Source organism: Fusarium subglutinans (genome assembly GCF_013396075.1).
Source record: "Fusarium subglutinans strain NRRL 66333 chromosome Unknown NRRL66333_c0000337, whole genome shotgun sequence".
NCBI lineage: Eukaryota > Fungi > Ascomycota > Sordariomycetes > Hypocreales > Nectriaceae > Fusarium > Fusarium subglutinans.
In genome coordinates this window covers 6,003-33,886 of record NW_023502400.1, presented here as the reverse complement: position 1 = coordinate 33,886, position 27,884 = coordinate 6,003, and the positions used below count along the sequence as shown (strand labels likewise).

The window sequence follows — 27,884 nt, the reverse complement described above, 5'->3', positions numbered from 1 at the left end:
CTATTAAATATAAAAAGCTAGTAATAACTTTACTTTACTAAATAGTATTTTTTTAATAATTAAGTATAAAGGTACTAAGGAATAAAAATAATAATATATATTTTATAGTTTTTATAGTAATCTTATATAAGCTTTAGAATTGCTCTAGGTATAGCAGTTACTATAGATTTATATATTAATTATATATAGATATATATTTTCTAATTATAGCCTTTATTTATTTTATAGCCCGTTGTGTTATCCGGGGTTTGCATATTGCACATGTATAACTTCTGAACTCTAATTCTTATATCCATCCATTACTGTAACCACATTGCTTCAGTCAATACCACTTATTAGGCGCCTTACCCCCTTAATGGAAATCCACACTTCGATTAAGCTCACACAAGACCACTCTCTATACGGAGTACGTCCATACATACATCCATAGATAGGTACTAAGGTCGTCAAACGAGCTTCGTCATCCTAAATGGCCCCGTAATCCGTGCCTGCTTTCTACGCTTGGACTCTCTGTTGATCGGAAAGTGGGCGATCTGGTATCAATACCCACGCACTCCTGAGAGCTTTGTCCTATATGTGCCAACAATATGATAGGGACATCTCAAAGTCTGAGTCTTCGCGAGTCAATGCGACGTATAGGGACCAAGGTTATAAGGAGGTTGTCAAGGATTATTATCAGGCGCACATGGATATCAATTGTGACCCGGCCCTACGATCCGATCGATTTGTTTGCAATGCTTGTATGTATGTATCATTGGATGCTATCCGTATCATCCCGCCTGTTTACCTCCCTGCGGGTACTATGCACAAGCATCAACGATATAAGGTAGTTAGCATTGATAGCTAGCATATCATCATCTCCCTCATATCACCTTCGGCATACCCATCTTCACCAGCAGTGTTCCAACATTGAAGGCGGTCCTTCAATATACCGTGCATTTGCAGTTGGACAAAACGGTCAATGCATAAATCCAAGGGGGGCAAGAGAATTAAGACTCGTTTTCTAAATGATTCAAAAACTCAGGTAAACTCAATAGGAGTTGAGTTGGTTTGGTACAACTTAGTAGAGCCTTGATCAACTATTCTTGGTATCGTAATTAGAGGTAAGTAGTCTCTCATCCGCGGGCCGGCAATCATGAAACGAATAACCATAAGCTATAGCCAATGGATTCTATAGCCCCTCAAAACTGAACTGTTCATTCTCAAATATATCTCACTGTTCCAATACGCTCGATAAGAAAATCCTAGGCGAAGATGAACCTTGTACCAGGAATGCATTATCGATTTAGACTATCAAAGCGGAGGCAGGTCGATTTGAGACCTCTGTTCTAAATGATAAGAATAATCATATAAACTTAGATTGGACTTGGGAGACCTTTACACTACTTTTTCTTGGTACTCAAGGAAGCTGGGGTCAGAGGTTTCCTTGCTCTTTGAGGACTATGCAACTGGCCCAGGGCAGATTTTGAAAGATTATTCTACCAAAGCCCACAGTCTCCGAGTGATGTTACCCCTAACGGGCGGTGGTCTCTCTGCAGCCAGTACTTCATCCATCCCTTCATACATATCAATATCTTCAGAATCTCTAACCCATCCATCTCCCCGATGATACAGCCGGTGACCAAAGTAGATGAGCAGAAACGCAGGGATGCCGATGTAAGCCGTGAAAAAATCACCAACTGACCATTTTGAAGGAAAGAAGACAGTGAATCCGTTGATGAGCAAAAGAATGATGGAGACAATGACTCCGAAGTACATGCCCCATGGCTGTAGGCGGGAGTGATATGGGGACTCCAACTTATGATGAGTGATGGCTTTGCGGTATCTCACGTAAATTATACCACAGCAGATCCAACTAATATAGCCGGAGGTATTGGTGAGGTTGATTAGCCAGTTGAAGACTGTCAGACTACTATTTGACAGGCTAAGGTATGCTAGGCATCCAAGGGAGGCAGTGACCAGTACCGCATAATATGGAAGGCCGTATCTATTGCATCTCTTGAATATCGCAGGTGCATATCCGGCCTTTGCAAGTGAATAAAGATTCCGAGAGGCAGAGTAGAGGAATGCGTTCGCAGCCGTGATCGCCGAAAGGAGGATCAGTGCATTAACGATGCTGTCCAGTACAGGGATGCCGGCGTTCTTGATGGCAATAATGAAAGGTGAGCGCGCAGTCCCAGGTGCTGTAAGTCGGGGATCATTTGATGCGCAGACTACACCAATTCCGAGGACGGAGGGCATAAAAAGAACGACCAGGCGCCAAATGTATCGTCGAGCGGCTCGGGGGAGGTTATAGCGTGGTGATTGCATCTCGCCTGCTGTCACAATGAGTTGTTCAGGGGCCAAGACGAATGCGAAGGATGCTAGAACAAAAGACTGAAGTAGTGCAACGAGTCGTCCGGCATTACCCTCCACGATATAAGCGCTCACTGGACCGGGGTCTTTCCAGTATCGAAAGTAGAGAGCATCTTTATCAGGGCCTCCCCCGAAGAACAGCACAATGGAGAGAAATATGAGGCCTAAGATGAGCAGAACTTTCATGCCTGCACTCCAAAACTCGCACTCTCCAAAGACTCTGACCGGGAAGAGGTTAACAATGACAATGACAACATATATGATGGTGATCCATACGGCGCCATTGACCGCAGTGCCCCAATAATTGATGAGAAGTGTAGAAGCGACGAATTCGTAGGGGATCAAGATGCCAAGTGAGTACCAGTAGAGATATCCCATTGCAAAGCCCATGCTGCGAGACACGTATTTGTGTCCGTAGTAGGCCATAGTGCCTCCTGGAACAGGGAGATAGGTTGCAATCTCGGCAATTCCCGTGACGATGCAGTAGATAAGTATAGATAGAACTCCATACGAAATCAAGAGGAACAGAGGACCGCCAATGCGAAGAACCTGGGCCGTTCCTAGGAACAGTGAAGTTCCAATAGCACCCCCTATGGCTATCATCTGCGAGTGCCGAGGCTTGAAGCCACGGTGTGTATCTTCATTTCTTTCGGGGTCGGAGCTACCATTTCGAATGGTTGCAACTTCATCAAGACGACTCGGGGACTTTTCTTGCTCATCCCTGGCTTTGGGAGGATCGGGCCCAGTACTCGTGAGGATAGACTCTGCCATGGCAGGAATGAATATTTATACGCCAACGAGACAAGGTTGAAGAGAAACTTAGGGGAAGAATGGGAGTGTTTTGCACCACATGGAAAGGGAAGCCTTCTTGCTCATTTTATATTCAACAAGAACACACATACCACTCACTACCACACAAGTCACCCCAAGCGGCCATGGCATGTAATGAGGGTGCCTTAGCCAATAAAAAGTCACGATGCAATAACAAAACTACTGGGTACTGAGGTAGGTATCTTCATGAATAACATGAGGAAGGCCAAATCGATAGCGAGAGGTGTCACTCATCTTGGTTTGGTACGATCGCCTTCACTTCTACGGACGACTAGCAATTTACCTATCGCCGGTATATGGAAGCTTGCAAGGCGGGGAAATGTGGAGAAACCTTGTCTATCAGCACCTAGGTAGTTGATAGTAATAGTCTGGGCCTTTCCACGCCGTTGGCGCCGCTATGAAGCTCACCCGGCGCCAACGGCGGGATTTCCTGAGGGGGCTTCATGATAGCTACTTAGGTTCGGGGTTGTTTCGGAGGCTAACACGAAGTTGCTTAAAGTATCCTAGATATCAGGGAGGGCCGAAGGAGAGTTGATGATATGTCGAATATATCTATCAAACCTAGCTCTCAAAGATTCGGATCTAGCATCTAGCAACAGACCATAAATCTCAACTATCCAAGATGGCTCACCCTTTTGTCTCCAACTCGAACATTCTCCATCGTTCGTTCGCTCGCAAGCCCGAAAGAGTCGTTTCTGCCTCGGGTGTATCTCTATTTCTCGAGTCTGGCCGTGAGATCCTTGATGCCTCAGCCGGACCGGCCGTATCATGTCTCGGCTTTGGGCGTCCGGAGATCGCTGAAGTGGTCGCGAACCAGATGAACCAGCTTCCGTATCTCTACTCTGGCGCACGTTTCACTTGCGATGTGACCGAGGAGCTTGCGTCGATGCTTCTGCAAGGGCAGCCCGGTGGCCTGTCCAAGGCCATATTCGTCAACTCTGGGAGCGAAGCCACTGATGCTGCTATCAAGCTCGCAACGCAGTATTGGCACGAGCGAGGAATGTCCCAGAAGCACCATGTCATCGCAAGAAAACAGAGCTATCATGGAAACACGATTGGAGCACTCTGTGTTTCTGGCCACAAATCTCGAAGGGCCATGTACCGCCACTGGCTCTCTCATAATGTCAGCTTCGTTGATCCTTGCTTCGCTTATAGGCTGAAGGGAAACGAATCCGACCAAGGTTATGTCAAGCGACTGGCAGATCAATTCGAGGCCGAGATTCTCCGTATTGGACCGGAGAACGTTTCTGCATTTGTGGCTGAGACTGTCAGTGGAACTACTCTAGGTTGCCTTCCTGCTGTACCTGGATACTTCAAAGCTGTCCGAGAGATTTGCGACAAACATGATGTCCTCTTGATCTTAGATGAAGTGAGTTACTGCTGATTGTACCGATGACCATAGTTCCTAACACATCTTAGATTATGTGCGGTATGGGAAAAACCGGCACTATGCATGCTTGGGAACAAGAGGGCATTTCAGGGCCTGACATTCAGATTATAGGCAAAGCTCTTGGTGGAGGTTTTGTTCCCCTATCTGGCGTGTTGCTTCGCAATAAGATATTCGACGCCCTTGCAGACGGATCTCAGGGATTAGCCCATGGACACACATTCCAGGTAAGCTTTATATGACGAGAGGTTGACGAGGAGCTGGCTGACTTTCTCGATAGGCTCATCCAGTGGCTTGCGCTGCAGCCCTCGAGGTTCAACGCATCATCCGTGATGAAGATATTCTCACTAACGTCCAAGAAATGGGTAAAGTCTTGGAGAGACTTCTGAGAACAAATCTTGGACATATGGAATATGTCGGCGATATCCGTGGGCGTGGTCTTTTTTGGGCGGTTGAGTTCGTTCAAGATCGTCGCACCAAAACACCCTTCCCGGCAAACATGAGACTGTGCCACCAGATCGTGGACAGGGCCCTTGATCTGGGCTTGAATATTTTGGGAAACCTGGGTGAAACTGGTGATATCCATGTTGATCATGTGATAATGTCTCCCCCATATGTGGTAACCGAGTCTGAATTGGAGCGGATGGTCGGCATTCTACGGGACTCTATTCAGACTGTGATGTCTGAGGTTGTTGATATTCATGGGGCGCGACTCTTAAGTATGCTTCAAAACAGGTAGTTCATTCGCTGCAGTAAAAGTTCATCAAACCCCGACCCGATGTCCATTCAGATATTGTAAATGGCTATCAGTCCGTCTAAGTTCCATGGGTTTTAGCCTTTTGAGAAAAGAAACTGGTGCGGCCCACGACTGTAGCCACCGAGATAGCTAGTCAAGATAGGTAGCTAACAACTCCAATCAATTTTGCAGTATTACAAAATCTTTCCTTGTGCCTGCTCCTTTCTGACTCGTTGTCTGTCTATTCGATATCTGCACTATCAAGCTCGGCCAACGATCTACATAGTACCCCAGGATTAGGTTCCCCGCATAACCCCCACGTTGCCATCTTCAGATTAGCCTCTCCCGCCCATAGCGCCGTGCATGAGTATCGTTGATAACGGGATGTGACCCGAAACTTTCGATCTTCAAATATTCCTCTCTAATTCTCTTTCTTCATATCACCGCCCATAGCGCTCTTGGCCATTTCTAAAGCTCACTCGGGCTCATAGGAGAGTTGAATCGCTTCAGGACTTTGAGTCCAATGAACGAATCACTTAAACCCCCACCTTCGGCTTCAACTCGGAGAGGTGGCTATACTCGACAGAAGCGTGGATGTCTAACCTGTCGTCAACGGTATGTCGGGGGTCTCATGCATCAGTTAGGTCCATATGCTAATCAATCCCAGAAAGAAGAAATGTGACCAGCTTTACCCCATCTGCAGTCACTGTTTGCGTCTCAATCTAGTATGCAAGCGAGAGCCTCCACGCTCAGTGCTACGGTCACCTGGGGCGGCTACGGGAGGTTCTGAAGTGACCGAGACAAGAGTTATGAGAACCCCGAGCATAGACCAGCAAATCAAAGAGGTCACGCAACTATGTCAACCTCTTGGACTCTCGCTGGAACCTGGTGACGCCAACTCGGAAAATCTCGTGGGAAGTAGACGAGTGATGCTGCGTTACTACACGGTGACTCTTGCGTTTCTACTGACCACGAATCTCGAAAATAACTGCTTCCTCTCTGGTATGTGCACTGAACACTAGGTACCTAGATAACTGTAACAGCTTACCTGAAAAGTTATCCTTCCCATGGCGTTCGAATGTCCTGCCCTGGTGTATGCCGTCTCAGCATGGGCTTCTTCCCACTTAGCATTACGCGACGAGAAGTTCAGAGCGGATTCGCTAAGGCATCGTGGACATGCTTTGGCTCAGCTTCAAAAGTCAATGAAGCATAGTGAGCTATCCACTGAGATGTGCCTTGTTGTGACCATGGTCCTCTGTTCTATGGAGTCAATATCCGAGGCTACTGATGCCTGGTATCCTCACTTGAAAGGCGCTGCTGCCGCATTAGCTTGGCAGTCCGAGGACTCTCTCGCGGCGGTAGATCCAAAGCAAGCTGTTCAGGATACCTTTGAGGGGAGGTGGCTTCTCCGCAATTTTGCCTATCATGATATCATGATGAGTGTCTCGATGAATTGCCGTCCATTAGTAAGGGGGTTCTACTGGGCCTCAGAGGATGACACACTCGCAGATCCCTATTTTGGATTTGCGTCGCGGATACTGTATCTCATCTCCGAGACTAGCATCCTGAATGCCGACTTCGCAGAAGCAGAATCGGGATCACAGACCCGCGGTTATAGTTTTGCCGAACGCTCACAAAAGATAGAAAGTGAACTCCAGAATTGGGTTTGCCCTTCGGGCCACGATGATTCACCGCTAGCGTTGCTTGGTGAAGCCTACCGCAACGCGGCGCTCATTCATCTTTACCGAACCCTTTCTCGCTACATCAAAAGCTATTCTGGCATTCTGAAAGCGAAGCTGAGTGCTTGTGTAGATTCGATATGTAAGCTTAGCAGACAAGTGTCAGAGGGTTGCCTCGTGGAATGCACCCTCCTTTTCCCCCTTTTCATGGCAGGAGGAGAAGCCCACGAGACAAGTGAGATAGAGATTATTAGAGAGAAGCTTGGCGAGATGATCAAGTGGCGAAAATTCCGAAACGTTGAGGCTTGTCTTGATGTTCTTGATGAAGTATGGCGGCGAAGAATGGATGGGTCAAGGAGGGAAGACCAAGATAAGGTCGACTGGCCAGATGTGGTGAAGCAACGGGGCTGGAAGCTTTCCATTTCGTAATTGCGAAGTTCCGAATCCCGAGAAAAAGGTTCTTCTTCTTCTCACTGAACATAAGTTAATCCCTAGAACATATGTCAGCGACATACGACCTTCATTCAATTAAGCTCCACCCCAGATCTGGGGCCGCCGTTGGCGCCAGGGGTTGCGCCATGCGGCTTAACGACATGTACTCTTATCACCTCACTGTTTCTGCATTAGACTTTAAATGTAAGATATATAACCGTCACTCTGTTGATCGCCCGGTGGTAAATGGTTATAAAACACCAGCTTGTCTCTACTTTCCTCACACCAACGCAAACCAACTCTCCCTTCCCGTTCATACCCAAAGAAATCTTATCAGTCACCAAGACGGCTACTACGACGCAAACTGTGACCATGATAGCAAATACCTCGAAGGAAGAAGAGCTCAAAGAACCTGCGGATCAAGCTGCTGTTCCATATCGAGGTCCTCGTCTTCCAGCTGTTCCTGACGACCTTGTCGTTCCAGGAATCTTCGACTTTGAATGCGACGAGCGTCTCTGGGTCCCACAAGCACCAGACGTTTGGTTCCGACCTCTTCTTCTCTCCGTTTCTGGCGGCTACTTTGTCAACATTCTTCGAGTCCGAAGATCTGGTATCCTCTCGCGTCATCGCCACGCTGGCTGTGTGCACGCAACAGTTCTCAAGGGCCGCTGGCATTATCTAGAGCATCCGTGGTGGGCGACAGAGGGCGGTTATGCTTTTGAACCTCCTGGAGACATTCATACTCTCGAGGTTCCAGAGGATGTGAAGGAGATGGTGACCATGTTTCATGTCACGGGGGCTTATATCTATGTTGACCCTGACGGCAATCCTGTTGGTGTGGAAGATGTTTTCAGCAAGTTGGACAAAGCACGGAAGCACTATGAAGCTGTTGGACTCGGGGCAAGCTTCGCAGATCAATTTGTGAGGTAAACGAACAGTTGAGCGACAGGGAATAGGTTTAAATACGACCGGTTTTGTTAGATTGCCTGGCCCCAGGGTTTGTTATTTCCTGGGTTACACTATCAGCCTGCTGTATGGTCTAAATTGATAGCATATCACTAGCACAAGGTTGGACTTTCATCGTGCCTTTCTTTATTAGGCGCTTTTTAACAATTAGGTTTATTAATATGTTTAAGACTAAACTGTTTGGTTTCAAGGGTCATAAACTACATGTTATAAACAGTAGCTAGTAATTGTTAAAGTAAATAGAAGACAGGCTTTTAATCTCTAAATTATCTAAGAGCCTACTAAGTATATAGAATTTTTATTTAATTTTTATATAACTTACCTAAGTCTTTTCTCACTTAGGATGACCATTTCATATGTGTTTCCCTTTCTTACCTTACCCTAGGTCCCGTCGATCCAATCAACTGCCTTATTAAAGAAGAGCTTATGGGAGACAATTCAAATATTCCCAACTATAAATCGGACTTTTAATATGTATCCCTCTTCCCTGGATTCAAATGACGAGTTTTCTGCCATTCTCTAAGATATTCTCAATTGTGAGGTATATAGAGGCAGCGATGTCGGCTTTAGCCTCAGTATAGTGCAAATACAGATGTTTGTAAGAAAAGAAAACGCCATGACTTGTCCTTTTTGCTCCTTTACTTTCTCACCTCCATGGGAAATTCGGGTTCTGACATTATATAATTTTATTCAAGGCATGATCTCGTCCCACAGACACTTGATTGTTTTTGCTCCTCTACGAAGGCCAAAACGAACCTTTCCTGTTGAACCCCGCATGAACAAGTGGCTCACTATCTCAAACCCCGTATTTGCCCGCCTAAAAAATGGTAGTGCCGTACTAGTTACCCTGCAACTTTTCATCACACAACTGAGAGGCAATTCCTCCCCACGATCACGACATTATCACGACATCGCCAACGCCTTCTTTGGTCTTCAATTGGGTTAAATACAGGCGAAAGCTGAAGTCGAAGACACCCACAGACGAGTAAAGACGGAATAGCTCGTGAGAAGTTTCGTCTCTGAGCCAATTGACTGCATCTCATCCCAATTCTTCTCACAGCTTGGTGACAGCCTCATCCTCAAGAAAGACACTGCAACACAACATTCCCAGAGACCTAACCATTCTTGGTACACGAACAACCCTAAGACTCGGGGCTGAGAGTGTAGTCACGCTGCTCCAGATTTTCCTTTGACGGCGCATCAAAAATCTCAGTCGATCCGGCGACACCGATCATAACCAAGGTATCATGGCCAGCCAACACAAACCTGTTGTCAGCTTCCTCGGCCCAGTGGCCTCATACACCCATCAGGTAAAGCCTATCCTATAGCTATCCCCTATAGCGACGACCGCATGCCACTAGCCTTGACTGACCTGGCCCCATAGGCTGTCCGTCAGGCCTTTTCTGAGTCAACGTGGGAATTCTCCCCTGCAGTTACTATTGATGGTACGTTTTAGTCAATGCATTGCAGTCGGGATGTCCGTACTGACTTTCCTGGCAAAGACGTATTTGACCAGGTCCAAAGTGGCCAGGTGCAAGCTGGTGTTGTGCCGTTTGAGAACTCCACCAATGGTTCTGTGAGCTTCACTTTGGACAACCTGGCTGACAGAACGAACCATTATCCGGATATCACTGTCGATGGCGAGACATACGTGGACGTTCACCATTGCCTTGTTGGTCACAAGAGCCCTGTGCCAGCTGTCGAGGATATTGCTGAAGGATCCGGTACTTGCACTCCGACAGCGACAGACCCGTCACCTTCAAAACCACGGTCCAGGCCCCTGGCGAGCCTCAAGCACATTCAACGCTTATATTCGCACCCCCAAGCATTTGGCCAATGTACAGCTTTCATCTCCACATATCTCAAGGGTGTCGAAATTTTCGAAGTCAGCTCAACTAGCAAGGCAGCTGAAATTGTCAGTAAGGACACAACGGGCACCTGGGCCGCCATCTCAAGCGAGCTCGCCGCTAAACTTCATGGTCTCGATTTTCTGGGGAAATCGATTGAGGATAGAGAGGATAACACTACCCGTTTCTTCGTGATTGGTAAAAACGCTGCAGGCCCAAAGGACCTTGGAAAAACCGAAAAAGCTGTTGCTGAGAAGGGAAGCAAGTCGCTTGTCTCTTTCACAGTGCCTCACACATCACCTGGGGCTTTGGCGGATGTGTTGAGCTGCTTCCGAACATTCGACATCAACTTGACCAGCATCAACACTCTACCAAGCCTTGTGAAACCCTTCCAGTACATTTTCTTCATTGAATTTGAAGGCCACAAGTATGTCGATCCTGAGCGCCGGGTCAACGGTGCGTTGGAAAAAATCAGTCGTGTGGCCGAGAGTTGGAGGTGGCTTGGAAGCTGGGAAAGATACATATAACTTTACCAAAAGCAACAAACGAATTGTCCACCAATTCCATGATGTACGTGCATTCACTTTGACAACTAGCAGCACCTCTTGCATACACGCGATGCAAAAGGCAGCATTACAAGTCGCGACGAACTCCCCGCGGAAACAGAGCAATAGCTTGAGAAGCTTTGGAGAACTCCCCGTGAGCCCAGTGGGGCTGATTGCGTGCTCTCTAAGGTACCTAAGGTCGCCCTGGCAGGTCTTTCTTTAGCAGGGCCTGGGCGCATTGAAGATCATACTGTATTTCCTGTACCGCCGTCGGACCGTCCCACGTCAAAGACAACGGCTTTGTAAACGGAACATTGGACTCACTTTTACATTATCTTGGTCAGATTATGTATACTTGCACAAAACCACCACCACGATGCCCTCTCGTACAGAGTGACTGACACTCATGGAAAAAGAGACGACTCCCCCACTACCCGGGATACGCGAACATGTTTGCCAATGCTGAGCTTACGCTATTGAATCTGTTTCAGGCACTTGCAGGACACAACTCACAGCAACGGAAAAAGACATGCGTGGGATTGGCCTGGATCGGGCTTGACCCAGCCGCGTGGGGCAGGTCGGAGGAATTGACCCTTGGGAAAGCTTTGCAAGGCCACTAAGGGCAGGGATTAAAAAACGAAGGGCCCGATAAAGCCTTGGGGGACTGTGGGATGGGCTCAAAAAGCATCAATGAGGAGCGAGAAAACTCGGATACTTGAGAGATATCTCGTCTTTGTTGCCCCAGCGGAGACCACTATCGACCAACATGACGTACACGCCTTAACGCCGCATGCGCAACACTCAGAGGGAGACCACTAAGGGTCGTTCATGAGCCACACGCCCAGGTTCAAGGTGGGAGGGCCTAACCAGGTTAGTAATGGTCTACGGACCATCGCTTCAACAATTAGTTACCATCGGGCGATGGTCCGGAAGCTCTCCAGCAAACTCTGTGAGTACCTTACTCAGGTACCTACCTACCTACCTGCTGTGTGCTGAGCGTCTCGAATACTGCAGTACCTTTTAATGGCTTGATCTGCTGTTTCGTGTTCTTGGACATTTACTCTTCTTCTCACCCTTTCTGCTCTTCCTCCAGCTTAATGTTGCAGCGACAACACTTAACTGCTATATCTCCCTTTTACTCTTGGTTCTTTATCCCAAAATGGCGCTCCGCCCTATCTTTACTGCCACGCACCCACGTGCATGCTCTACAGCCTTTGAGCGGGTATGTCAAGCCCCCGAAAATCCAAGATCATGCCGTATTCCCAGTGCTGAAATTGTATGATTGCGCTCTCTGCCATGATGCTAACTCTGGTTATTTCATAGGTCTTCATGGCCCGCCGCGATATCCTAGAGAGCGTTCACGAACCTTTTGGAGATGCCTTCTACTATGGTCCTGAGATCCTCAGTGATCGTTTCAGAAACGACACTGCCACTCGTGAGCAGAGTGGTTTCTCGCAAAAGACCTACAAGGACGTCCTCAACGAGGTCATGGATGCGGGCAAAGATGTCAGTATAATCTCCCCTCCATTCTCATCATGGTTCATGCGATCGTCCGAACTCCCCGAACTCCCCGTGACTACCCCCGCCTTGTCGAATGAGGGGAACTGCAAGCCAAACAAGAAACATTGTGCCACGGCCAAGTTTTTTATCTGCAGCATGCGCTCGATTGATAAAGGATGTTCATGAATGTGCATATCAATGTTACATGTCCTTATCATTCTATCGCCATTGGCGGGAACCGCGCCATGAGAGACTCTTCAAATTGATGCAATATACTAACACCTTCCCAGGGTAAGCGAATCTTCATCAAGGACATGGCCTACTACCTCATGGCCCCAGACAACAAGCCTACCAAGGTTGCACCATCTCTGGGAGAGGAAGAGCCCGGTAACCCAACTGTTTTGCCACTAGAGGTCCTGAAGCAATTCCAATTCACCTTCCTCATCCGCCACCCTCGCCGAGCTATCCCTTCATACTACCGTTGCACGGTGCCGCCTCTGGACGAAGTCACTGGTTTTTATGACTTCATGCCCAATGAGGCCGGTTATAAGGAGCTCGTGCGCTTCTTTGATTTCCTGATCAAGGAGAACATCGTCGATAAGGACAATCTCGTTGTTATCGACGCTGATGATCTTCTCGATAACCCCGAGAAGACCATTCGTCTCTACTGCGAGAAGACGGGCATTGACTTCAAGCCCGAGATGCTCGAGTGGAATGACGAAGATTGCAACTATGCGACCATTGCCTTCCAGAAATGGAATGGCTGGCACAACGATGCTATCAAGAGCTCGGCTCTGAGGCCCCGTACTCATCACCAGGTACGTTGAAACGATTTCTTATAATCGCACCCTTCCTACTATCCCTCCACCTGTTGGTCTGCAACAACATCCACTGTTCGTTCGCGCTTCTTGTGGTAGGGTGAAAAAAAGGCTGACAATGCTAACTAAAGAAGACGATGACCACCGAGTCAGAAGATAAGGAATGGACCGCCAAGTATGGCCCTGAGGCGCAAAAGGTTATCCGCAAGACGGTCGAGGACAACGTAGCTGATTACGAGTACCTGAAGCAGTTTGCGCTACCTATCTAACCTAGGTAATCAGCTATGTGCTCGCTCTGCTTTTTCAGGGATTGCTTTCTCTCTCTCTACGGTTTCGACCTGTTTTGGCGTTTCCGCCCTCTGTCAGATTGGACTTTTGCACCTGGCGACGAGCCGGGGTAACGAATGATTTATGAGTCTTTGGATTTAGTTGATGGTACAGCTATTATGTTACAGCGACTTTGGCACCACGCCACCTGATGAATATATACATGCTCCTTCATCTACAAACATTTGCCAACTGTCTGAGGAATGTCCCTGTTAAGTCTTTAGACACTCGGTGACACACCTTTCCATATGGTCCAACCCGATGGAGTCCAAAATACACATTTTATACAATGGAGGTAGAACACGTATAATAATGACTGAAGCAGGAGAGCCTGGATGTTCGTAGAAGACTCAATCTCCAACCCAACCAATTTTATGCCATCTCCTGAGGCTTTTTGTTCATTTTAATCCCCTCTTTTGGGTTCTTCATTCAGCCACTGGCTCCAGTGCCTTCTCCTCCTCCTCCTTCTTCTTTTCGGGCTCGTTCGAAATGTAGCTCGGCTTTTCGAACAGACCATGTGTAACGTTTTCAGACCACTTCTGGGCGTACTCCCTGTCCTGGTCGTTTGCCCAGCTTACCTTGACATCCAAAAGCTTCTTCTCAGCGCCCTCGGCATCTTCTGATAGAACGATTTTGTTGCCGCGGCCAGCGCCACTCAGAACAGACGCTATGTCGGCGATGGAGTTTGGCTTCTGGGCGTTAAGAGCAATGCCGCGCTCCTCTCTGGTTCTGATGGGGCGATGATTTATGTTGCCCTTCTCCTTCTGCTGAGCCACTCGCTTGCGGTCGGCTTCACTGAACTCTTCGGGGTTCTTATATCGGAAGTCGTCGTCCCACGCTACCTCGTGCAGGTGCTTCAACTCGCGCAATTTTTGGAAGACGGATCGACCGATGGAGCCTTGCCCGGCGGGGAAGGAGATGTGTGCGAAGGGAGACCAGTAGTCTTTTCGGAGTTTGGCCGGTTTTGTCTTTTTACCATTGAAAGGGAGTTGCTTAAGATCGTGGAAGCCCTACGACATCAAAGTTAGTTTATCTATGCAGCTTACCAGGAAATTTATATAATTGAACTCACGTTTAGCGTTTTATCAAAGCTGTAAATAATTTGGTTCGTTCTTCTGTGGCCGAATACCCAGATATCCTCCCCATGTCCCTCAGGTGGAGGGAATCCTCTGCCATCCTTCTTCTTGCCGAAATGGCCGTGTCGCACCCATATCCGTACGTAGCTGGGCAATTGGCCCAGTCGAGATGTCGGTGCCGTGTTCATGGTCGCCCACTGTGAAGTTGAGATGGCCTTGATACTGGGGACTGATGGGAAAAAATGCCAGTATCGCCGGTTCAATCACGGACGAGCGTATGGTCACGTGACATTGGAATCGAGAGTTGGTCGATCTCTATTTTGGGGCTGTTTCAATCTACAATCATCTTAATTGTCAACTAGACTACTTATCAAACCTGGCTACTATCATCCGTCATTTGTGTTTAGACTTTGTGGTGTCAAAAGACTCTCACGCAATTGAAGGCTTTGTGTTTTTGGCCGTTTCACCTGGAAGTTGGCAACTGTACGGAGTGACCAAGGTACCAAACGGTCTTAGCTACCATTTTCGGAAAAGCATAAGCAGATCATACTGACAACATCGGGTGATAAGATAAGAAGCCTATAGCCAATAAGCTCTCAGCATGGACCTTCCAGGTTCAACCTTGCTCCAATGACGTCGAAGAATCCGGAAGCTGCCAGAAGCTGATGGGTTGGGCTGGAGATTTCCACGAGCTTGTATTGATGGTACTTGATCTTGCTAGATCCTGACAGCAAGATCTCGATACTTCATGTCGGACGATATTCTCTGCCAGATGCTTCCATGAAATGGCTTGTTTATTCCATGAGATCCACCTAATTCGTGAATAAATTCATCTCTTGATCCTCGGTCTTCCGTATCACTTTCTTTCTTCTCTGCATTAAAAGTACAGCAAGCAACTATACCCCACAACATCAAACGATACCCAATCTTCCCAAGTCAGAAAACCTGACATCGCCCTTCTCTTACATACATACTACGTTAATAACTGGGCAACACTACTGAACTGTACGACTGATACGTACACAAATAATTCTCTTGTTTCAACTACCTATCGTTTACACTCTCACTACAACACCGCAATCATGAATAGTCGCATGGACTTCACAGACCGTGCCCAAAAGGCCGTGGAGGATGCCATGGCCTTGGCTGAACAATACGGCCACTCCCAGCTTGCACCGGTTCATCTCGCTGTCTCTCTGCTCGACCCTCCCCCGGACCCTTCAAAGGATCAACAGAATGGTCCTCCTCCTACAAGCACACTCTTCCGACAAGTCGTTGAGCGAGCACATGGCGACCCTCAACTCTTCGATCGAGCCCTCAAGAAAACCCTTGTTCGACTCCCCAGTCAAGACCCCCCACCTGAGCATGTCTCTTTGGCACCTCAGTTCCACAATGTGCTAAGAAAGGCCATGGAACTGCAGAAGGTGCAGAAGGATACATACATTGGCGTGGATCACCTCATCACTGCCCTTTCTGAGGATTCAACCATCCAAGGACCTCTAAAGGAAGCCAACATTCCCAAGCCCAAACTGGTACAAGAAGCAGTACAGGCTATTCGCGGAACAAAGCGAGTCGACAGCAAGACGGCTGATACTGAAGAGGAAAATGAGAACCTGGCCAAGTTCACTATTGACATGACTGAGATGGCCCGTGAGAAGAAGATCGACCCCGTCATTGGTCGAGAGGAAGAGATTCGCAGAGTTGTCAGAATCCTCTCTCGACGAACCAAGAACAACCCTGTCCTTATTGGTGAGCCTGGTGTAGGCAAGACCACAGTCATTGAAGGACTGGCACAGCGAATTGTCAACCGTGACGTTCCTGATAACTTGAAGTCATGCAAGCTCCTTTCACTTGACGTGGGTGCACTTGTCGCTGGCAGCAAGTATCGTGGAGAGTTCGAAGAAAGAATGAAAGGTGTTTTGAAGGAGATTACCGAGTCAAAGGATGTAATCATTCTTTTTGTCGATGAAATCCACCTTCTCATGGGCGCTGGTTCGTCCGGTGAGGGAGGCATGGATGCTGCCAACCTTCTCAAGCCCATGCTTGCCCGTGGCCAACTACACTGTATCGGTGCGACTACCCTTGCTGAATACCGCAAGTACGTTGAGAAGGATGCCGCCTTCGAACGTCGATTCCAGCAGGTTATTGTCAAGGAACCAAGCATCCCTGAGACGGTCTCTATCCTTCGAGGTCTCAAGGAGCGATATGACCGTCATCACCGAGTCACTATTCTCGACAGCGCCCTCGTAGCTGCCGCTAATCTGGCGGCGCGCTACCTTACATCCCGACGACTGCCTGACTCGGCCATCGATCTTGTCGATGAGGCTGCTGCCGCAGTCCGTGTTGCTCGAGAGTCTCAGCCCGAAATCATCGACTCTCTGGAGCGCAAGCTTAGGCAGCTTATGATCGAGATCGCGGCTCTTGAGAAGGAAAAGGACGAAGCATCGCAGACTCGTCTTGCCCAAGCTAAGAAGGATGCTAAGAACGTGGAAGAGGAGTTACAGCCTCTCCGTGAGAAGTATCAGAGTGAGATTAAGCGCAGTGAGGAGATTCACCAAGCCAAGGTCAAGCTCGATGATCTCGAGAAGCGCCTCGAGGATGCCATGAATAACTCCGAGCACGCCAAGGCCGCCGATCTCAAATATGGTGCCATCCCCGAACAAGAGGCTGTCATCAAGGAGCTTGAGGCTCGCAAAGCTGCTGCCGATGCCGCTCTTAACGCTACTGCCACCACGGACTCTGGTGGCGCCATGGTCACGGACATCGTCACGGCAGACAACATCAACGAGATTGTCGCTCGATGGACTGGCATTCCAGTCACTCGCCTGCGTACCTCTGAAAAGGAGAAGCTCATCCACATGGAAAAGGTACTCGGCAAGGTCGTTGTTGGCCAGAAGGAAGCTGTTCAATCTGTCGCCAACGCCATTCGACTTCAGCGTTCTGGCCTTAGTAATCCCAATCAGCCGCCGAGCTTCCTTTTCTGTGGTCCATCGGGTACCGGAAAAACCCTCCTGACCAAGGCCCTGGCCGAATTCCTGTTCGACGATGCCAAGGCAATGATCCGCTTTGATATGTCTGAATACCAGGAGAGACATGCACTGAGTCGCATGATTGGTGCGCCTCCTGGATACGTTGGACATGATGCTGGTGGTCAGCTCACTGAGGCTCTTCGCCGCAAGCCATTCTCGATCTTGCTCTTTGACGAGGTTGAGAAGGCCGCCAAGGAGGTTCTTACTGTCCTTCTCCAGCTCATGGATGATGGGCGTATCACTGACGGCCAAGGCAGAGTCGTGGACGCCAAGAACTGCATCGTGGTTATGACCTCTAACCTGGGTGCAGAATATCTTGTTCGACCTGGCGTGAAGGAGGGTCGTGTCGACCCTGGTACTCGCGAGTTGGTCATGACCGCCTTACGCAACTACTTCTTGCCTGAGTTCCTCAACCGTATCAACTCGGTTGTCATCTTCAATCGTCTCACACGTAGGGAGATTCGCAAGATTGTCGATATTCGGCTTGGCGAGATTCAGAAACGACTCGAAGACAATGGCCGAAAGGTCCATATCGACGTGTCGGAAGAAGCCAAAGATTACCTTGGCAACAGCGGGTACTCCCCGGCTTATGGTGCTCGACCTCTCTCCCGTCTTATCGAGAAGGAGGTCCTGAATCGTCTTGCTATTCTCATCCTGCGCAACAACATCCGCGATGGTGAATACGCGCGTGTCGAGCTCATTGATGGCAAGATTGTTGTGCTTTCCAACCATCCCGACAGTGAACTTGGAGAGGATGAAGATATGGTTGATGAAGATGATGCAGTCGACGAGATGTTGGATGACATGGATCAGGACATCTACGACTAAGCGCTTACACGTAAAAACTGGTGATTGAAGGAGCACTGTTGGGTGGTGATATTGTTTTCATGGACGAATTTGACGATTGCATGACGGAGTTAAGGTTTCATGGTGTTTGTACTGAAGCTTAATGTATGTAGCTACTGGATTAATGGGAACAAAAGTTCAAATTATATCTGTTGTCTTGTGACATGTTCTAAATTGATCTCTACGGTGTTGTCCTGAGTGGGAACGTCGATAGCTCACACTTAATCTATCCGGTTTCGTTTGTCCGAATAAACACTGCGGCAAGTACAACATCCCTATAGAGATCCGGACTGGAACTCGCCATTGAAACTGAAACTTGTCTTTGACTATCATGCTGGCCCAAGAAACACGGGGCCCTCGCCAATCCAGCCGAAGTCATCAATGATCATGGACCAGTCAATTCCCTGGAGGGGATCGATGGCACTGTCCATAGTCTGTTCTTGGCCATTGACGTCTGTGTTAGCGTTGACATTGCCCTCGTTACTATCACCGTTATTGTTCCCCGGGAACCTTTGTTCTAGATGGCACATGTGAGCAATTCCAATCCATCGAACTAAGAGTGTAGACTTACGAAAGGCATCAATGCCTTTTTGTGTACCATACGTGATATTCTTAGCCTCCTGCAACGCATTCTTGAAGGCTGTGAGACACCAATACGATGTGGCAGCACCTATACGATCCGGCCATGCACCAACAGGAATGTCCCACTTAGGGAGCAAATGCCTTACAGACCAGAAAGTCTCAAGAATGATGGAACCTCTTGTGGGGAGGTCATTATCACGGACTGAGCAGGTTTTCAAAAGGGATAGAACCTGCGCAGCGACAACCTCAGCGTCTGAGGATGAGAGATGTTGCGGAGCAGCAGTGGAGTGAAGCGTGGATAGGAGGATGCAGCTGGCATCGACCAAAGCACGATAGACCCAGTGGGGGCTGTGCGTAAGGAGTTGGCACGTCGATTCGAGTGTGAGGGCTGTGTTGATAAGATTCTGTGAGGTATTGTATGTGCGGAGAGTATTGAGGGTGAAATTGGGACGCTGGTCAGGGGGTGAGATATAGTAGTAAGCCTGGACTTCGAGTTGAGCAACTAGCATTATGAAACTAGAGAAGTCTGGATGGAGGATCTTAGCAATCAAATGCTAAGCAAGGGTGTTACCAGGAGCCTACCTGTCTCGACACGGGTAACGAGGGGTCTCAGAAGCTCAAACTCATCTTCCCACATCTTGACGATGGTTTCAGGAACCCCATTGTTTGTCGATATTTGGGCAGACATGGCTGTATGCAACCTATTTGAAAACTTTTGTAGCTCAAAAAAGGTGAGCAACTCCGGCGCAAGACTATCTTTGATGGTGTCCTTGCACTTGGTGTCATTATGCTGGAGAAAAGGAGGCGGATGCCCATTCCCAGTAGATACCCTGCACATCATCAGTAATCTAGGCTACGCTGCCATTACAAGACCAGACAAACCTTTGAGCGAGAATACTACAGAACACCCACGTTATGGATGCCTCATAGTCTGTGCATGTCATGTGCTGGCGTCCGCCAATCAAGAAGCTAGGATGAGATCCTCGGCCAGTATGTAGGCCAAGGAGCATGCAAGCGTTGAGGGCACTGCTTATAAAATTAGGTGATGGATCGGTAACAAACCTAATGGTCGGGAATGGCCAAGTGCAGATTATCAAGAGAGTCTGAATAGACTCGAGGTCCAATGTAATGGCTTGAAGCAAGCCCCAAACGTCGCGGTTAAGAGAATCGAGGAGTAAGGTTACAAGTTGTTCATCTTTAGCATATCGACGACAAGCTGTTGATATTACTGTCCAGAAGAGAGTTGTTGATGCTTCGAAGCATTCATCTGGATCTTTCTTCCTCAAGACGGGCAGATAGGGATGATAGCATTGCAAATACCTGAAGCTGTCAGTCTTGCTGTTGCTAGGATCAGCCTAGGGGAGTCATACTTCTCAAAATACCAGTCAATATCCTGTCCAGACACCAATTTACCGCCTAGCATGCGAGATTTTGTAGGCTCTGTTTTTTCGAGCAACGTTGCTGATGGCACGAATGACTGGGGTTGTTGAGGGCTTTGCAGGTTGCTTGATAATGAAAAGACGGTGCCATTTGTGGCCGGAGGCAATTGGGGCGGTTGTGTAGGGAACACAGTTCCGTTTCTTTGAGAGACTGATGGCGATTCTGCGTTACTCTTGGGCTGTACAAATTCTTTGATGGATCTGAGCTCTTGTTCCAGAAGCTCGAGTTTACTACATATTGTCAATACCACTCACCAATTCAGAAGAAAATACAAGAGTCATTTCGTAGTAATGTTGTCAGACTATTACCTTCTCCTTGTCACTCTCTTATGCGATCTATCGTATACGCACGCAATTTGTAACTTGGCGCATCGTTGACATGGCTGTCCCGTGACAGGACTCGCTCGACACCGCACCTAGCCCAGAATCACCATTAACCATACGCAACTCAGCTCAGTCGAGACAACTCACCTTTGAGTCACGACAACTGATACAGGCTACGTTTCGTCTGATTTTGCTTTGCGGTGAGTCTGGCGCTCGTGTGAGGCCTGGGCCGGAAGTCGACGCGGGTGACTCGTCTGATGATGGTGTTGGAGCCATCAATTTGCATTATTATTATTATAACACAGAGCGGACGACTCGGTGGCTTGTAACCTCGATTAGATTATATCATTTAATTAGGTTCACAATAATAATTTTTTATGAGTTGTCGATGAGTCACTTGAGATGGAGATGGAGATAGTTGAACAAGTCTATGAATTATTCCAGTGGTTGAGTTGCGTTCTACTACCCAAGGTATGTATCTCGAATGTCTGACGTCACGTGTACAGCGTTTGTTTTAGTACCTAGTCGGCGTTGGGCCTATAGGTAGGTAGGTAGGTGCTAAGACCGGTTTCAGACCATACCTAGGTTAGTGGTTAAGCGAAAATTCGATAGGTCAGATAGTCACCTAGGGGAGGAAAATCCTAGTCCTCTTGATTTACTCCGTAATTAGTGTTGAATTCTATCTACATCTCTCTTTCGTATATTACACCATTGTATCAGAGACCAAACGAACTAACATGATTGGCCTCAAGCTTTCTTGGTTTGCTCAGACCTCTTCGGGGCCGTCTTCTTGAGCACTGGTTTTTCGGACTTTAGCATAACACCGACTAGCTTCCACAGTACCCAGGCGAAACCTAGCGAAACAGCAATTGCCGTGCCTGACCTGATTGTATCTATACCCTCGAGCTTAAGGACAGGGACGGTGACACGGTGCATAATTCTGCTCCCGCCCTCTGGCTGAGGGGTGACGTGCCAGAAGGCAGTGTCTCGAGGAAAAAGATTGTCATAGCCAATATGGAGACGATCAAATGGATTCTCCAGCGTCTCCTCGCCCGAGGAGCATGCCCAGAAGACAGCAGGATAGGGAACATCGACCTCGGCTTGGTCAGTCACTGAAGGCTTAAGGTATCGCAGGTGAAGAGGGATTTCAACACTCCACGGCTGCCCTTCTTCAGAGGTAGGTGGCGCGAGCTCAAGTAGAATACTGGACCCCCATGTCTCAGTGGTATATGCTGGTGCTTCCAAGTCCACAGGTAGAGTTGTGTATCGCAAAGCTGTCAAGTTCTTGGAGGCCAGGAACAGGTCGTCTCCTAGTTGATATCGATCTGCAAATATGGCCTTGGGTAACGTCAAGAACGCGTATGGCGCACACTCGCCCTCCGCACTTGGAGGCTTGTTAGAGCTGAGGCTGAGCTGAAGAGTTGGGTGAAGCCCTGTGGGAGTGAGAAATCTAGATGTAAATACAGACTCATCTTGACGGTGTCGGGCTGGGAAAGTGAAGATGGTTGGCGAAGGCTTTTTCTTGTCGCCAAGTACGGATACAACGCCAGCGACACCAAGTTCGTTCTCCTTCATGTTTGGTTGCGAACGGTCGTTAACGAAAATGCCAACTTCAACCCTTCTTTCAGTTGATGCAGGAACAGCAACGGTTTGGGGTCGAAGAGGCCATAGCGCAGAAGCGACAAGAGCCTTTGTGGACTTATCAAAGGATAAGTCCAAGCTGGTCGCGGTCAACAAGCTTCGTAGTCGGGCATTACAAACAGTGTCCAGTTCAGGGCAGAACTCCTGAGAAACAATAGTTATGAAGGAGTGTAAATCTTCCAGTGTTTGATGAAATGAGAAGTTCGGGGCTGTGGAGGTAGCTGGTTGTTTAAACTCAGTGAAAGCCTGTTACTGGTGAGCATCTTGCTAGTCAGATGGCTTATGCAACTCACCTCTGGCTTTGAACAGGCTAGTGGCCCAAACCTCTGGAGCCAGCCGCAAAGTTTTGTTCTAGGATGTTGGGTTAGTGTTTCAAGTGGCCGCAACTCGAGATCACGACGTACGGGTTACATGAGTTTGGGGATTCCGAAGTCACGTAGACATGAAGCCCAGGAGAAATTCGTGAAGTGAAAGGGTCGAGTGTCTCGGACCTAACAGGACTAGCCCATCTGATATGAAGAGCCTCATACTCTTGGAGTATGTCGGTGAGCTCACTAGGCAACTCGTCGAAGGGGATAGTGAGTTTATCCTGACGGACTGACTCGATTTGGGGCCCAAGCAATCCAGCTTCTTGGTTGTCCAGCTGCTCAGGATCGAGGGTATAGTCGCTATGGATAAACGTGACACGCTCACGCATGATGGCGGTAGTTGATGGTTGCTCCTGATTGTGGCATGTGTTGCTTAAGCTGTCTCTCAGCTTAGTACCTACGGAAGCTAGCTGAGAGCTTTCAAGGAAGATTGTCGTGTGTGGATAAGCTCTGGGGTAGGCTTGGATCTCGTTTGGAGTATAAGCTATGAGCTATGAATTAGCCAATTAAAAAGGATTTATGTCTCTGCCTTGTTCATGAATCGCTTCATAGTTGAGCTCGGTGTGTGAATTGGTTGGCAGATGCTTCCTCCAAAAGGTGACGTTAGTTTTAGTGACCGAAGCTTGAAGTAGTTGGCCAAAGCTTTTCAAAGGAGTCGTGTTATTTGAATAAACAAAAATGTCTGTTAATATAAATAAGCTAAACCTAATGAGGTTATAGATCCCTTAAATTATAAGAAAATATTACTTATAACCCTGATGCTAACTATACTCTACCTCTTACTTTAACTTTAAGATAACCCTAAGATTATCTAACTCTAAAAACTGACCCTAACCTGATATCTTAATTATAACTATTTTTTAATAGGGATAAGTTATTTGTATATAGTGACCTTACAGTACGTAACAGTGCGGCGTGTCTTGGTGACTTTGATTTCTGTGGCTGCCACACCAAGCTCTTAAGTACCTGCTTATGCAAATAGGTACTCTGTATTTGTTTATTCAAATAACACGACTCCTTGAAAGAAACAGTAAAGTACCCAGTACACTTGGATTATATGGGTACCAGACACTGGCTGGTGTCACCGAATACCCCCAGCCCCTGCCCCTCGCACTCTTCCTCTTTGGTTACCGCCAGTGACTCGGCGCTAAGCCTGTTTGGGGACCGACGGGACACTCGATCCATTTCAAACTTGAGGAAGGGACGGGTGAGTCTGCCACACGCCGCCTCGGTCGCGAATTGAAGAAAGTCGCTCCAACGATCATCCCTCTCCGTTTCCATAGTCTCCTACCGTCGAGATGATAATACCACAACAGAATCTAGAATCCTCCCCTCTTACATACTACTCATTACTGCCTCCGTGAAAAGACGCTCGACCGTAGAAACACACATAACTACATGCTACCAACGATACGCTGTACGATACGATCATGCCTTTTTCCAAGTGAGCCGACAGACGCTGTAGCTTTAGAGCTCGATACCCGCCCACATTGAGAGCGAGACGATAGAAGAAGAACCACTTCTGAACTGCCCAATTCTCGATTCTAGCGACCAAGCGGATAGGATACAACCAGGAGCCAGCAGTCAAGTTGCGACATAGGCGATTGAGTCCTCTGGCTGGTCCCCGAAACAGCCCGTACGTAGATTCACAAGTTGCGCATTCGACGCCATGGCCGATCATCAACCATACGTCACCATACGTTCGCGGAGACCTGTCGAAGGTCCAGGTTCAAGAAGCACTGGCCCCCCTATGGTGTGTATGATCCTTTGCTTCGTTCAAACATATCTAAGAAAGCGACTTACAAAAATTGCGACTTCCTAGGCCGCATCTAGTAGGGGAGATTACTATGCCAGGTCTGCAACTCATGACACAAGCCGTACTAGTTTTCATGTCAAACACATCGGCCAATTCGCACAAAGACTTGAAGATGTTAGTCTCTATTATCTGTCACAAGAACAGTCTCTAACTTAAATTCTTCTCCAGTCCGCCGCCCGAGCTTTTCCTAATCGTGGAAGATCCTCAGCCAGATACAGCAAAGTACAAGCATTGTTATTACACTGGAACTCGGATGATCTCTTCGTCATTCCTGAATTGGAAGATCTTGAAAAGTGTTTGAGTGAGGACTATGGCTTTAACACTGACATATTTGCCATCCCTTCGGAGAACTCCCATCTGGAGTTGATGATGCGCATAGGGCAACTGATCAAAGACCATGAGTCCCAGGATACATTGTTCGTGGTCTACTACGGTGGCCATGCGAGAATCGACGAGTCTCGGCAAAGCACCTGGTGTGCGTAAGTAGTTCTAGTTGCAGGCGTGTCATGAAGATCGTCTAACTTTTGTCAGTACCCGTGAGGCGAATTCGCCATGGCTTCAGTAAGACCCTCCTCTACCTGTATACAATCACAAGTCTAACGAGAAAAGGTGGTCTGCGATTCAGACTCTCCTCGAACGCTCACTATCAGATGTTCTCATTCTGTTAGATTGCTGCGCTGGAGCTGCAAGTGCAACTTTTCCTAGCGGAGCCAGTATCACCGAGACTATCTCAGCTTCGAGTTGGGATGCTATTGCCCCTGATCCCGGACGTTACTCTTTCACCAATGCTCTCATTGAAGTGCTTCAGGAGTGGCGAGTCCGAGCCTTCTCCGCCGCTATGCTCCACGCCGAGGTTCTTGCTCGTTTAAAACACCCTCGACCCATCACCATCAATGGCAAATACTTTGAGGCCCGATCGACCCCTGTGCATTTCATGATGACTTCCAACCACAAAGCGCCCAGCATCGAAATGTCCCGGATGTCTCGCGGCGATAACTTACCATCTCCCGAGTTACTACCGCCACCAGCGATGGCCCATGAGACTGGCCGAGCGGCTGATTCTACCACGCCTGTCTCACGGAATGACTACATGTTTACTGAACCCAACGAAGATACTCCTCATGTCATGATTTCTTTGGCGTTGGAGGATGACCAGCGGCTTGATATCAACGCATGGGAGCAATGGCTCGGCGCCTTCCCTGCTATGGCCAAATATGTCAAGGTTCAGGGTGTTTTCAAGAGTCACTCAACAATGGTCCTTGTCTCCATGCCGGTCTCTATCTGGGACTTGCTGCCAGAAGACCATGCAACATCGTTCGTTGCTTTTATCCGATCGAATAATTTGATGACTCAGAAGCCTCGAAACCAATCGGTGCCGACCTTGGTTCCCGCAAACCGCTATCCCGCTGAAAATGACAGTGCATCGTTCATTTCGGGTGTTTCGGGTACAACCTTTGTACCTACAGAACTTACAGGTTTGACTGGCCAGATGGGAGCTTTTCGGGATCCTGCGTACGGCAGACAAGCAGGACCTGTAGTCAGGAGTACTCTCCCGCCTATTCAGCAGCTCTCGCCCTTGCATATGCCACCACAACCCGGATCATCACCTCAGAGCTTATCGCAACGATCCATGAGACCGATGCATTCCACAACATCTCTTACCACACTACAGAGGCAACAGTCGTCGTCCTCTTTGGGGGGCAGCGGAAACCTGACGAGACAGATGATTATGAATCAACAGCAAGCTCTGCGACGTACCACTTTTGGTTCTGATGTTCCAGAGCCCAAGAAGTTCTCTCCTCATGTGGAGAGACGCCTAGAGGAATACTACCAGACTGAACCATTCCCCAACGATGGGCAGAAAGCCTTTTTCGCTTCAAACTTGGGAGTAGAACCGTGGCATGTTGAAGTCTGGTTCCACCATCGGAGAGAGAGGGATGCCTTTTCCCAACGATTCGCAGCCCTAAGAGTCGAAGACTCCAAAGCTGGTGCTCACGAAGGGCCACGCATGATCTTACCAGCGAATCTAAGTGAACTTTTGGACATATCTCTACCAGGTCAGAGTCTTTTACTCGATCTTCGGTCATCGACGGAATTTCAGAGGTCGCACATCAGGGGGGCGATTCATTTGCGTGCCCCTCAATCCTTCCTACGCCCGGCTTCTCTGGATATGATTGAGCGGGCCTTCCCCGACGCACAAAGTCGGAGGACCTTCTCACGCTGGCAGCAAGCGAGATGTATTGTGTTCTACTCGCGTGGGCTTGAGTGCCAATGGGAGTGCCCCTCAGCCGATACTTTGCTGGAGAAGCTCTGGGCATGTGGTTGGCACGGACGATGCTTCATTTTGAAAGGACATTATCGAGAGTTCGGTGACTCATTCAGTAAACACGTATATCGCGCTCAAGACAGCGATGCCGAGAAAGAGGCTCTGAAGGAGGTACCTATCAGTGAAGGTGTGCCAAGCAATGAGACGGAGCTTGCTGCCCTTTTCACACGACTGGAAACAGAGGACCAGACACGCCATATCAGCTCATCTCCTGGACATACTGAGGAGCGAATCACAGCACTAGTAGAACAAGAAAAGGCCCTTGAGAGTGAGTTTCAAAATCATTTCCCTGCACTCTTCAAGAAGGCACAAGACGTTCACGGTGTTGGACGATCTGATGACGAAAGCTTTGTCACCAAGGCGCAAATGGTAGAGTACCTGGATCGCGGCTTGACCAAAATTCGAGATGGCCAGGCTTCCCAAGTAGAAGCCACTGTTTATGAGCCAGGTCATTTGAAATTGGCAGATGGTAGTTACTTTGAACGGGCAAATGTCAATCGAGAGTCAGACGAGTATGTCGAAGTGCCTCGTGGAGACGAAGCAACATTAGACGGGAGTCCCCAGATGACAAGCAAGGGCAAAGAAATAAGGGCAGTGTCATCCCCGGACGAGATAACTCGAAGAGGGCGAGGAAGCGGACTTTTGAATAAGGTGTTCCGAAGGACATAGTGAAGGGCATACAGATTATGATTTACGTATTACGCATAGATCGATCTCCGATTAGATCTGGGAGTTTGTTTTGGAGGGATAATAGAGCGATAAAGATTCGAGTTTATAACTAGTTCTCGTCATAACCAGCGAGACGTAGATCCAAAGGCTCCAAGCTGTCTTTTTATTCTGCTTCTTAAGTTACAGCTGGATGAAGTTATCAAGGACATTGATATTTGTTTACATCGGGGCTTTCACCAGCCAACGATCGTCATTCTATTCGTTATTGACAGACTAAATCAAAGGTCGATTTTTACATACCTACTCATCAAGCTCAGCTAATGGCCCTTTAATGATGACCGCCGG

General features: G+C 48.2%; 9 protein-coding genes across 9 annotated transcripts; 6 read left to right on the top strand and 3 right to left on the bottom strand.

Moving 5' to 3' along the window:
- Positions 1 to 1,473: 1,473 nt before the first annotated feature.
- FSUBG_13388 (proline-specific permease (proline transport)) lies at positions 1,474 to 3,126 on the bottom strand (the record flags this gene model as incomplete). Its single annotated transcript, XM_036678273.1, has 1 exon — positions 1,474 to 3,126. The coding sequence occupies one exon, from the start codon at positions 3,124 to 3,126 to the stop codon at positions 1,474 to 1,476; it is 1,653 nt and encodes a 550-aa protein (XP_036531154.1).
- Positions 3,127 to 3,808: 682 nt separating this feature from the next.
- Positions 3,809 to 7,417, top strand: FSUBG_13387 (ornithine aminotransferase; the record flags this gene model as incomplete). The annotated part of the gene is made up of 6 exons (XM_036678272.1): positions 3,809 to 4,555; positions 4,606 to 4,800; positions 4,854 to 5,292; positions 5,801 to 5,924; positions 5,977 to 6,311; positions 6,366 to 7,417. 6 exons carry the CDS (start codon positions 3,809 to 3,811, stop codon positions 7,415 to 7,417), a joined length of 2,892 nt encoding a protein of 963 aa, XP_036531153.1.
- Positions 7,418 to 7,792: 375 nt separating this feature from the next.
- On the top strand, positions 7,793 to 8,350 carry FSUBG_13386 (cupin 2 domain protein; the record flags this gene model as incomplete). Its single annotated transcript, XM_036678271.1, has 1 exon — positions 7,793 to 8,350. The coding sequence occupies one exon, from the start codon at positions 7,793 to 7,795 to the stop codon at positions 8,348 to 8,350; it is 558 nt and encodes a 185-aa protein (XP_036531152.1).
- A 1,283-nt stretch (positions 8,351 to 9,633) lies between these two features.
- On the top strand, positions 9,634 to 10,760 carry FSUBG_13385 (uncharacterized protein; the record flags this gene model as incomplete). Its single annotated transcript, XM_036678270.1, has 3 exons — positions 9,634 to 9,696; positions 9,771 to 9,831; positions 9,889 to 10,760. The coding sequence occupies 3 exons, from the start codon at positions 9,634 to 9,636 to the stop codon at positions 10,758 to 10,760; spliced, it is 996 nt and encodes a 331-aa protein (XP_036531151.1).
- A 1,177-nt stretch (positions 10,761 to 11,937) lies between these two features.
- Positions 11,938 to 13,365, top strand: FSUBG_13384 (uncharacterized protein; the record flags this gene model as incomplete). The annotated part of the gene is made up of 4 exons (XM_036678269.1): positions 11,938 to 12,000; positions 12,102 to 12,284; positions 12,569 to 13,096; positions 13,231 to 13,365. 4 exons carry the CDS (start codon positions 11,938 to 11,940, stop codon positions 13,363 to 13,365), a joined length of 909 nt encoding a protein of 302 aa, XP_036531150.1.
- A 483-nt stretch (positions 13,366 to 13,848) lies between these two features.
- On the bottom strand, positions 13,849 to 14,687 carry FSUBG_13383 (transcriptional regulation of mitochondrial recombination domain protein; the record flags this gene model as incomplete). Its single annotated transcript, XM_036678268.1, has 2 exons — positions 13,849 to 14,433; positions 14,496 to 14,687. The coding sequence occupies 2 exons, from the start codon at positions 14,685 to 14,687 to the stop codon at positions 13,849 to 13,851; spliced, it is 777 nt and encodes a 258-aa protein (XP_036531149.1).
- An 894-nt stretch (positions 14,688 to 15,581) lies between these two features.
- Positions 15,582 to 18,356, top strand: FSUBG_13382 (heat shock protein; the record flags this gene model as incomplete). Its single annotated transcript, XM_036678267.1, has 1 exon — positions 15,582 to 18,356. The coding sequence occupies one exon, from the start codon at positions 15,582 to 15,584 to the stop codon at positions 18,354 to 18,356; it is 2,775 nt and encodes a 924-aa protein (XP_036531148.1).
- Positions 18,357 to 18,703: 347 nt separating this feature from the next.
- Positions 18,704 to 23,057, bottom strand: FSUBG_13381 (uncharacterized protein; the record flags this gene model as incomplete). The annotated part of the gene is made up of 8 exons (XM_036678266.1): positions 18,704 to 18,891; positions 18,946 to 19,482; positions 19,539 to 19,786; positions 19,839 to 20,276; positions 20,327 to 20,626; positions 21,492 to 22,606; positions 22,654 to 22,711; positions 22,765 to 23,057. The coding sequence occupies 8 exons, from the start codon at positions 23,055 to 23,057 to the stop codon at positions 18,704 to 18,706; spliced, it is 3,177 nt and encodes a 1,058-aa protein (XP_036531147.1).
- A 1,340-nt stretch (positions 23,058 to 24,397) lies between these two features.
- FSUBG_13380 (uncharacterized protein) lies at positions 24,398 to 27,539 on the top strand (the record flags this gene model as incomplete). Its single annotated transcript, XM_036678265.1, has 4 exons — positions 24,398 to 24,481; positions 24,713 to 25,023; positions 25,076 to 25,105; positions 25,154 to 27,539. 4 exons carry the CDS (start codon positions 24,398 to 24,400, stop codon positions 27,537 to 27,539), a joined length of 2,811 nt encoding a protein of 936 aa, XP_036531146.1.
- Positions 27,540 to 27,884: the final 345 nt, after the last annotated feature.